This window comes from Aulonocara stuartgranti, assembly GCF_965226115.1.
Source record: "Aulonocara stuartgranti genome assembly, chromosome: 14".
NCBI classification, from domain to species: Eukaryota; Metazoa; Chordata; class Actinopteri; order Cichliformes; family Cichlidae; genus Aulonocara; species Aulonocara stuartgranti.
Window position 1 is genome coordinate 22,097,191 of NC_138950.1, and position 11,671 is coordinate 22,108,861.

General features: G+C 41.7%; 1 protein-coding gene across 1 annotated transcript in view; it reads right to left on the reverse strand.

Annotated features, from left to right (window-relative positions):
- gria4a (glutamate receptor, ionotropic, AMPA 4a) overlaps window positions 1-3,841 on the reverse strand; it is a 122,248-nt gene extending 118,407 nt beyond the window's left edge. Inside the window, exons 1-3 of the mRNA XM_082501984.1 lie at window positions 3,376-3,841; window positions 3,033-3,126; window positions 2,548-2,857 (exon numbers count right to left, since the gene is read on the reverse strand). Of these exons, the coding sequence (XP_082358110.1) occupies window positions 2,548-2,641 (94 nt within the window). The 5' untranslated portion in view covers window positions 2,642-2,857; window positions 3,033-3,126; window positions 3,376-3,841. The remainder of the gene's footprint in view (window positions 1-2,547; window positions 2,858-3,032; window positions 3,127-3,375) is intronic.
- Between the last annotated feature and the right edge of the window lie 7,830 nt (window positions 3,842-11,671).

Below are 11,671 nucleotides of genomic sequence, written 5' to 3' on the forward strand. Positions count from 1 at the left end.
TTTATCTTGCAAATCTTGCGATTTTAACAGGTATTAGAAGGCATGAGCGCATCATTGGAGTTTTAACAGATTTACACGCTGTCCGTTTACCTGTCCGTTTTTTGGATTGATTTGAACATTTTATTTAAATTTGCTCAAATTTTAAATGGTATAGCACACAGCTGTTTAACCAAGCTGCTCAACTTATATAACCCCAAAAAGAGCACGGAGATCATCTTTCCTGATGCTCTTAGTGCAGCCGAGGTCTTAATTTAAGCATAGAGGGGATCGGGCTTTTGCAGTTGCAGCCTCTAGTGGAAAAACCTGCCACTTGATATTTGTACTGCAGTCTATACAGTCTTTTAAATCCCATCTTAAAACTCCCTTTTTCTATTTTGCCGTTTAATTCCAGTTCAGTTGGACTTCCTGTTACTCTTGAGTCCCATTAATGTCTTTTTTATGTTGTGGTGTCTTTTTTGGTTTGTTTTTAGTCACATTTAATTGTATTTATTTGTTTTTATGTTTTGTTTTGTTGTGCTTATTTTACTGAGCTAAGATTTTATCTTGTTTGTTTTGTAAAGCACTAGGTCATCCTTGTTGCTTTGTTCTATTGAAATAAAGATTGACATTGACGTTAAGATAATCACATAAATTAATTCTGCCTAACATTACGACTTGAGGAAAACCAACGTGAATTAGTTTCAACCGAGTCAGGCTCAAGTCAACTGAATTGGATTACATGAGCAGACTGTGAAGCCTTGACATTGCTTTGCGAGAGAGAGAGGAGAAGAGGGGTTGAGAAAGGAATGACAGGGGAGGAGATGGGAGGCAGAGCATATTGAACAAAGCAATTATCACTACATAACATGTCACTTATCCATGTGGCTGCATGTGTCCCTTTAATACATCAGCTTCACTCTGATTTCTAGTGTTTCTTCTACAAAGCCCAGAGAAATCATCTCCAAATATCAAGACACACGTCTGTACACATACACAGAGAAGACCTTACAGCTGGAGCATGTGTGGGAACTGCGCAAATTTCACAAGAAATAATTTTGTGCAAACATTACAATTTCATCCAAAACTGAATTGTTGTATGGCTTATGATTAGAAATTCCAAGTGGCGTGTTCAAAAATGAAAATATATTTTAGTTTTAGGGTAAAATATCCTCTGAGAGAACACACACACACGCACACACATACAAACACACTTAACACGTACTGAAACTAGATGAGGACGTCATTGCAGTAGTTTGTCAAATAATTTTTTCTACATATTCGCATCTTTATTCTTCTTTGTCTCACACTCTCTTTTTCAAACACACGTATGTAAAAAAAAATTGTCTGTGCATCCAATGGCATTACACTTGTGTGCAATGCAGAGATATGCAAATGACTTCTCAAGTCAGCCCGAGAGCCAAGTGGATGATCATGTATGTATATTGGAGTGTTTTAAGGAGGCTGGCCAGAAGGAGGGAAGAAAAGACTGCATGTGTGTGCTTTAGCATGATCGTGCATGCTTCATGCAGCATGTAGACGTATGCAAGCATGTTCACTGTGAGCATGTGTTGTTGAATGTTTAGATGCGTGCTTGACATTTGTAACTACTCAAATGCGCAGAATACACCAGGTGTGCATTACTCTAACTGTATGTGGACAGTGTATGTGTGCACATCCATGCTTGAATATCAGTGCAAATGTGTGTATGTGTGTATGCGTGTACCTGTGTGTATAAAATCAGGAAATATTTAGCGCATTAAGTTTATTGGCAGCTGTAGAGAGACAGAGTCAAGGAGGCGAATCTCATTATAGGACCTCCCAGCTGCCCCCCACAAGGAGTGATGCAGTGCATTCATTATCACACACATGCCTGGCTGGATGTGTGTATGTTTGTGCGTGAAGCAAAGAAGGGGAGGAAGAGATTCTGAGCATGTGTGGTGGTTCATATGAGTAAACCCATGATTCAGATGCAGTTAACTTCATCTCAGATCTATTAGATGGCTTGAAATACAGGCTCATCCCGCACTGACACGGGGTAACTGGAAAAGGGCAGACAGCGAGAGAGAGAGAGAAAGAGTGTGTGTGTGTGTGTGTGTGTGTGTGTGTGTGTGTGTGTGTGAGAGAGAGAGAGAGAGAGAGAGAATACTGCAGTGTCTAAACACTGAAGAAGACTAGAAGGGAACAAAGCTCGCTGAAACATTCATGAGCCCCGAACAGCGTGTAAAATACACGCAAATACATTAGAAGGACAGACAGAGTGAAAGCGTTTGTGTGCATTTATAAACCATATGAGTCACAACCAAACCAGCACTAAAATATCTTGGATTAGAAAAATAATAATAAAAGTAAGAAAAGATGCACCACAGAGGGAATGTTCCTATAGTTATATGTTCTTCTGTTCCTTCATTCTTAAGTGGATTTCTCGTGTTTTACAGAATCTTATGGTTTGCTGGGTCCTGGTGCACCTTTTTTTCATGGTGACTGCTGTCCGCTAAAAATCCACCAAAATTCCGCGTAGTGTGTCAGATCTGAGTGTCCGTGCGTAAAATCAGTAATCCTCCAACTCACCTATCTGCACTGAGCTGGGGAAAGCCCCTGTCGCCAGCCCCCAAAGGGCGGAATACACCCCGAGAAAGTGCCAAGAAAAAATTATAATCCTCATTTTTCTTTAATTCAATCCCTTCAGAAACTGTTGAGAGACATCGAGGGAGATGGGGAAGATGCGAAAAGACAGAAAAAGGCGCTAGAAAAAAAGAGACGGGGAAAAAAGAGAGAAGAAGATAAGAGAGGTTTTATTTTCCCCCGTTTCCCGGGTCGTATTCCTATTCCATGGTGGTTTCGGTCGGTTCTTTCCCTGCAGTGTCCGCTCAGAAGAAAGCTGTGGGTCCGGTGCACATGTGAACACAGGGAGAGAGAAAGAGTGAGGGGAAACTCGTAGAATGATTGGCGAGCAGGGAGAACAGCCTGCATGGAAGAACTGGACATGCGCGCCCAGTCTCTCTCTCTTCAGCTCGTCCGCCCCTGCTCTGTCTCTCACTCGCTCACTCACTCGCCCAGGGTTAGACGGACTGTTTCTCCATCTCCTTCTACATCTTCCACCCTCCTTCTCCGACGTCTTTAGGTTTGCTTGAACCCAAATGGTAAATTCTGGACGGGTTAAAGTGGAGAGAAAAACAAAACAACAGAACTCATGTTTAATCTGTCAATGAATGATTCACAAAAGGGGTGCGCGGGGCATAAAGTCAGAAAATCAAAGTGATTAATTTGAAAATGCGACGTTTAACATATATACTGTTGGGTTTTTGGGGGTGGCGTTGTTGTTGGTGGGGTTTAAGTCCAAAGTGAGAAAGAGTGTCAGAGAACGCGCGCTGGTGAATAACTAATTACATTACGAACCCAATCCATCCTCACGCAGCGCTCCACTCCGCTGTTAGAGCGGAATATGTTTGTCCAACCTGTGCAAACCTGTGAGGGAAACCTCAAGCTCTCTTTAACTGCCGGACGCCGTTCGCGTCCCGAGTTTCAGCTAAAATCATCGTTATTTCAACGTCACGACCCCGTGAGCGCAAACATCTGCCCAGTGAGGGGAAAACTGCAAATACAAGAGAGACGGTGCGACCATTCCTTGACACGGGCTCATAAAAGTCTGAAATAATGAGATAGTCGGAATAGCTTAGAATAAGGGAATAAAACGGCGGAAAGGGAATCATAGCCCGGAGTACTCCGTGTTAGAGTGCGTTATGTTAATGCCGTATCCCATTCAGAGTCGTTTAATCTAGCCTGCCGGTAGCAGGTCGGTAAAACTGACAGACGGTCTGGGATCGCGTAGTTACACGGTGGAGAGCACACTTTCATTTTTCCAGATGGCAAAACGAAAGGGTTGCTTCACGGCTTGTCCCAGTGAAAGATGTACTCTGCCCGTCTTTGAAGGGTTTTCCCGGTCGGTTGCAAGAACATGCGACTAAATCAAACAGCCTGGAAAAATGCGAATTCAACATTTTCTTACATTTTCCACTATACATCTCTACCTTCCGAGAATGTTAATTCACTTACAATTAAGACTCTCTTTCCGCGATGAAGCAGCATGCAAACGGTTGATTGTATTTGATTTAAAGCTAGAGTTTTTCCATAGAAGCAAACACTCTGCATCTTATTGTAGCCTGGCCTTATTAGAGTGCTTGGATAAACAGGGTGGCATCGTTGATCTTGGCTGGTTGTTTACCTCCATCGGGCAGTATCATGTGCAAGCATTTTATATTCAAAAGCTCAAAAGCTACACGCTGAGGGTTCATGTATATTCAGAGTCCTGCAAACCAGTGTCCAGCAGTTTGAAGCCTCAAGTTCCTCCACCGCACTGACGAAATCTGTCCATGGTGCTGAAGTCAAACTGCGCTACAGGCAGGCTGACTCGTCACTGCTCTCACACCATGTGCCGCTGAGAGCAAACAATCTGCAGGTATCGCTAAAAACAATCATCACACCAGAACATAATGCTGATGAGTTACTTCCCTCTGGACAAAGGTGTGCTAATTAGTACCTACCTCCTACTGTGACTGTTACTTGGCCGGATGGCATTATTGTGTATGCCACATAAGATACACTTATATATACATTTTCTGACATTTTAATTTAGTCAGGTATGCAAATTGTAGTAATCTACTTGATAATCACTTGTTTTGGTGAAGTCTAATGTAAACTTATACATAGATATAATTATACCAAGTATTGCAATGTGGCTGTAATGGAAAGGATCTCATAGGATCTCAGAAATTCAGTAGCACTGCTTACTCTTCATATCATGTATATGTGGACTATCTATGTGAACATTTTCTAACTGTGTTGCAGACAATACAAATGCATGCCAGAATGGCCTCTGTCCAGACTAAAGCCACAGATCCACTGATCCATTGTGCTGCTTTGTACAAAAGTCACTTGCCAGAGTGAGCAGAATGTGGTGTTGGGAACCCAAAGTGAAGATATTTTCTCAGAGTTTTCAGTCCAGGGCTAAGCCATCTGTACAATAATTTGTTGCATGGTAATGGACATTTATTGTGGTTTATTTTGAGCACAGAACCACCTCATATTTAAAACTGTGGAGTGTAAATGTCCCGGTCGTTGAATTTAAGCTCACTGAATGTAATAATGGCTTTTACCACTGTCACTTGCCAAGTCACTTTCTGCAACAACGCAATGCCATTAGAAATCAACTCTGGACATCAGCGGCTTCAAAAACAACCACTTAGCTTTTCCACATTACTGATATAGTCATTTTAAACAGTGATGACAATAAATAAAACCCCACAGTAATTTTTAAAAGTTTAGTCATACAGAAAGCAAAGCTGGCAAAAGCAGGTAGCAGTTTAATAACTGTTAACTCTACGATATACATGTAAAAATGTATTTTATAAGTCAATGTAAACTGTGGTAAAATCTTCACACAAAAATATTCAGATTGTAATTTGAACATCTTCTAGAGAGGCAGAAACTTGGCATTCCTGAGTATACCCAAAAAGAACAAGTTCACCATAATAACCGACATCTGGATTCCACTGGTTTCATCTTCCAGGTGGTCCCATTTCAACGGCACAAGAACACCATATGACTGAGATGTGTGTATCAGTGGCTTTGTTTGTGTGTAAGGCAAATTGAACAATCAAAACAAAGCAGCCACTGAATCAAACTGATGTACCGACTGATTATTAAATCATTAAATTATTGCCTGGCCAGCTGATGTTGCAGCTCAAGGATGAAATAAATGTGAAGTGTACTGTATCCAAAGAAAAGTACGGCAATTACAAAGAATATGTGACAAAACACTTTAACTCCTTTTTTTACCAGATGATTTTTTTTTTCAAAAACAGTTCATAAAAATATTTAAAATGTCAAACATGCAGCAACTAAATGACATTTATTGACTTTTTGAATTTGGTTTGTTTTTTCCGTTGCCTCAAAAATGCATTAGATGGATCATGACTGAGATACAATATCAGTGCTTATGTTATCAATTGTGAATGTTATAAAACATTCAAAATAAAAGGTTTTTAATTTTTAATAAAAAATATATTTTCTAGTATTCAGTAAAAGCTACAGTTCAGTGCTCCGCTTTGCATAACCTAGTGTTTGTTGCAGGGTGAAGTTTACACAAGGCACCATGCAGAAGTTTCTTCATGAATGACCACTTTACTGTGTTGGAGGGGTTTGCATGCCTGTGTGATCAAAGGAGTTATGTTGTCAAAGGCTGCTTGTCCCTGATGGGATCTACCAAGGAAAATTTGATGAGAGTGAGGAGCCGGCCTGTGGGATATCAGGCCTCCAACCTAAAGCCAGCAGTGGGAGAGAAGCTTGGAAAAGGTATTGGACCATGTTCCTTTCAGGGTGCTTCAGGCGTAAGGGTCCCATTGCCATGGCTATTTCATCCCCGTACAAACACAATTAGAGTTTGTTTTGCACTACCAGTCAAAAGTCAGACTCATACCCAGTGGATAATGAACTTCGCCAGTGCTGCCCTTTTATCACTGATGATGTTCTTAACTTTTATGAACAGAAGCTCTGGATGCAGGCAAAGGATGTCGGGATTCTGTTGGCTTCACTGAAGGTTGACCTCCAGCGTGCACTGTTGAGTGTATAAGCACTGGCATGTTCTACTGGGAGAGAGTTGCTGGGTAGACTGAGGATATGCTGGAAAGATTATGTATATCTGCTCACTTGAGAATGCTTCAGTGTCCGCCTGGAAGAGCTTGAAAGATGTGGATGGGGAGAAGGAGGTCTGGGCATGCATGGATGGATGAAATTAACATGAGGATGCTTTAAAAATAATAACATGAATAGTTTCTTAAAGTGAATATTATTGCTTGCAAGGCAGCTGGGCTTTTGCAAGATTTGCAAGATCCTGATCCTGAGAGAATTCATCTTGTGAGACTTCACAGTATGTGTGCTACAGGCAAGAACTTTTTTTTTTTTTTTGAAAGTGCCTTTCCTTTCCCCGTGGCTTTTTATGCACAAATGTTCATTGCACAGAAAGCAAGAATGATGAACTACATACTTAAATACCTATAACTACATAAATGGCTGTCTGCTTGTTCTGAAAGCTTCTCAGACGTGGCTTGTTTTTGCAGGGATCAATAACAGGATTATTTTAGGCTGACCTGTGGTGGACAGCAATAGACAAAGAGATCATTTGTCACCTGTCACATACTTTTTGGACCGTTTACAAATACAAATTCCCAGCATTCAAAAGGTAGCATGTTGCATTATATATATATTATATTGTTCCGCGGCCTGGAAAGTAGACAGAAAAAATAACTAAATGAAGACGATATAGAAAGGAGAGTTTTTAGTTCTGTCTATATACTTCTGTTCTACTCATAGCAAGTCAATACAGATAATGCTACAGCAGAAAATGATTGCACATTCCCTCATATCTTGCAATATCTAGCTGTAACCAATTTCTGAATCCATTCATCAATATATACATTGCCTCTGAGGCATTCTCTTCCTCTGCTGGATTGAAGTCATTTGCTAAGTTCACAGTCAATATACCACCCCAGTAAAAACGACCGATCAACAAAGAGTCCCATAGGCTTGTAGTAAATGACACTCTCGTGTTTGCTTTTTCAGCTGACTCAAACCAGAATGGGTGTAAAGTGAAAAAGAAATTTTTACTTTTCATTCGACTGTTTCCTGAAAGTTTAAATAAGCAATCCAGTTTTAATCACTGTTGCCATATTTCATGTTACTAAATACCTTCTACTGCATTTAATTTATCATCAGTAAACTAATATAGTAAGATACACTATATCGCCAAAAGTATTCACTCGTTTGTTTTCACACGCATATGAACTTGAGTGACATCCCATAATCAATCCATAGGGTTTAATATGATGCCAGCCCACCCTCTGCAGCTATAACAGCTTCAGCTCTTCTGGGATGGCCTTACTCAAGGTTTAAGAGTGTCCATCCATCCAACCATCTTCTTCAGCTTTATCTGGGGCTGGGTCACGGGGGCAGCAGCCTAAGCAGAGAAGCCCAGACCTCCCTCTCCCCAGCCACCTCTTCTAGCTTATCCGGGAGAACACCAAGGCGTTCCCAGGCCAGCCGGAGATATAATCTCTCCAGCATGTCCTGGGTCTGCCCCGGGGCCTCCTCCCGGTGGGACATGCCTGGAACACCTCACCCAGGAGGCGCCCAGGAGGCATCCTTATCAGATGCCCGAACCACCTCAGCTGGCTCCTTTCGATGTGGAGGAGCAGCGGCTCTACTGAGCCCCTCCCGGATGGCTGAACTTCTCACCCTGTCTCTAAGGGAGAGGCCAGCTATCCTTTGGAGGAAGCTCATTTCCGCCGCTTGTATCCGCGATCTCGTTCTTTCGGTCCCTACCCATAGTTCGTGGCCATAGGTGAGGGCAGGGACATAGATCGACCAGTAAATGGAGAGTTTCGCTTTTACACTCAGCTCTCTCGTCATCATTACGGACCATTAACACACTCTGTCAAACAGACAGACGGTTTAAGAGTGTGTGGGAGCATTCTTCCAGAAGGAGTTCTTCCAACCACATTTGTGAGGTCAGACAATGATGTTGGACAAGAAGGCCTGGCTAGCAATCTTTACTCTAATTCATCCCATACGTGGTATGTCTCCCTCAAACTCCCTCATCCATGTCTTTATGGATCTTGCTTTGTGCACTGTTTGCAGATATGCTGGAACAGAAATGGGCCATGTCCAAACTGCTATTACAAAGTTGTGAGCATAGAGATGCTCTACTTGACGAAGGAAGCTCATTCCATGAAGCTCTCTATGCACTGCTTTTGTGGTAATCTGAAGGCCACATGAAGTTTGACGGTCTGTAGCGATTGACACTATGCGCCTCAGCATCCACTGGCCTCCGCTCTGTGATTTTATGTGGCCTACCACTTTATAATGCTGTTGCAGTTGCACCCAATCACTTTTACTTTTTATAATACCACTAACAGCTGACTGTGGAATATTTAATAACAAAGAATCAATCTATCTATCTATCTATCTATCTATCTATCTATCTATCTATCTATCTATCTATCTATCTATCTATCTATCTATCTATCTATCTATCTATCTGTCTGTCTGTCTGTCTGTCTGTCTGTCTGTCTGTCTGTCTGTCTGTCTGTCTGTCTGTCTGTCTGTCTGTCTGTCTGTTAGATCGTAAGTTGTGTTTCCAGCAGCCACTGAGCAACTTGTCACCACTCGTGCTTAAAAGGTTACAAGAAATAACCATCATCCCCTCCACTTTGAGTGCTGGTTATTCATCCATCATTCTCTTTCTTGTGCTGACTCATCAGTCTAAATGTCCTCTTCCTCCTCCCCATCACCTCCTCCTTCCCCACCTTCCGCATACTTCCTACAGCTCTTCAGCTTCATCCTCTACCTTAACCATGGTCTCTGTGACTCATCCTTTTAACCATATTCACATAACCATATTCCTCCTTCCCCACTCTCTTTTTAACCCTCCCTTATTTCTGTTAGCACTTCATTATGTTGATATCATAATCTATCAGACCTCTCAGTAGTCTTCCCTCTACTTTATCTTTTTATCTAATTCTTGTCCCCAACCCTTCCCTTCCTGCAACTTGACCTGTAGTACCATGTCAAATTGTGTCCTATGGCCCAGCTTCCCTTTAGCCAGCTTGCCCCTTGTTGAAAACAGACCAAAAAAAGGAGCATTTGTAGATATGCATCAATGGATTGTATTACACCACGAGGTTGGAGCTGCATTACTCTAAGTAGAGTGACGATCAATGCAAATCAATGACATCCGGTGACCAGTGCATTTATAACACGTAGCAGCTATTGTTTAGCTCATGTGACTTCAGACTGTTAAAAAATGCATGCTTAGTAATGGCCCTAAATGATGACAGTGGGGATATAATGTAGACATAGGTCTTGGTCATTTTTACACCCATTACTATAAAATGCAGCTTTTCCCCCCCAAAAAACTGGCATGCATATTGAAAGATAGACGTCAGTGTGCTCAGTGAAAGTAACAGATCAATACAAATTTAAATCAAAATTTAGGTGTGAAAGACTTAAAGCAACATGTTCGGCAGTTGCGCAAGGCTGGAGCGACAGCCCACACATTGAGTAGTTACACAAACCTCTGAAGAGATTTGAAGGTCTTTGCAGAGCACATCGATGACTGAGGAAATATGCAGATTATGGTTACAGACTGTGCTCAGTCTCTCCCACACCTGTGAAATCAGAGCCCTCTGTGCCAGTAAACCATGACTTGTAAATAAATGCTATTATGGTTTGATTCAGTGACAGAGTGGCAGTGTGCCGCATCAATATGACTACCGGCAAGAATTAACGTCAGGCTAAATTAGAGGCAGCTACAACTGTGAGGAAGCTAGTAATTCAGAGATTAAGCCAGCAGTGTTGTGCTCATCATTATCTTAACAGGTTGCAATTTATGTATTTGTTCTTTTTTTGAAGGAGTGATATTGTCTAATGTTTAAATACTAACCATAAACACATGAATAATGCAGAGTTAGTGCATAAATAATACAGATGTGTATACACACACACACAAGTTATGTATTGAAAAGCCAGCACAGTGATGTGTATAACTCATAAGCCATTAATGTCCTACCAGTCATCTGATACACAGCTGAACAGTGGAGATGAGACAGATGTCACTGATGTCAAGACATGAAAACTCCCCACAATCGTCAGTTCCAGCAAAGGTCCAGCATGCTGAGGCTTGAGGAGAGCAAAAAGAAGGACTACATGGATAAGTGAGTGTCAGAGCCATGATCCAGGATAAAACAAGGAGCATCCTTGAATACATCAGGGAAATGCCCCCCTGAGACAAACTGCTACAAGAACTGCCAAAGGCAGCAGACGACTGATGGAAATGACTAGGAGGAGGAGAAGAAAATGTCACGGAAGACCAATTCACTCCAGACAGAGGAAGAAATCCTATCACTGGCTAAAAAAGAGACAGGTAGCACATTGGCCCTAATCATGACAGCACTTGAAAGGGCCCTAAGCACCAGATCCATAAACATAGGAGCATACTTGCAATGACAACCCTGAGACAGTCCAGCACAGTGGACAGAGTACACTAAGAGGCAAAATCAAGTGGCCGTTATAATATATTGTGCCATATATGGATTAGAGGTCTTGAAGACATGCTGAAAAACTTGCAACTAAAATAACGTTTCTCACGTCCTTCACCAAGCACTTTGTTTATCAGATATAGTTGCAACATACTGCTGTATCCTTGGCACTACTTGTTTCTGTGGAACCTCTAATCAAATTGAGTTCTGTCCATGGGACTTAAATATAAATACACAGGAGCTCATTGAAGAGACTCATAAAGTGGCACTCAAGTCCTAATGCTTCCCAATGTAGCAGGGTGATGGGATGTGTTTAGGTGTGGTTGAGGTCCTTTAAGGCTTTCTGCCAGGAGGATTGTCTAAGTCATGGTCAGGTTGTTGAAAGGTTGTATTTTAATCCAGACCATGACCCATTCCTAAACCTAATCAGGTACTTTATTTCCTAGCTTCACTAAACTACACACAAAAAATACTGACTATTATTAAAAAAGCACTCCATCACGAAGCCTTTTAGGCAGAAAGCCCCTGAAGGAAAGCAGCAAGGGAGATTTGAATGAAATGCAACCGTCACAAAAGGAACATTCTGAGAGTCGTTCAGAGGC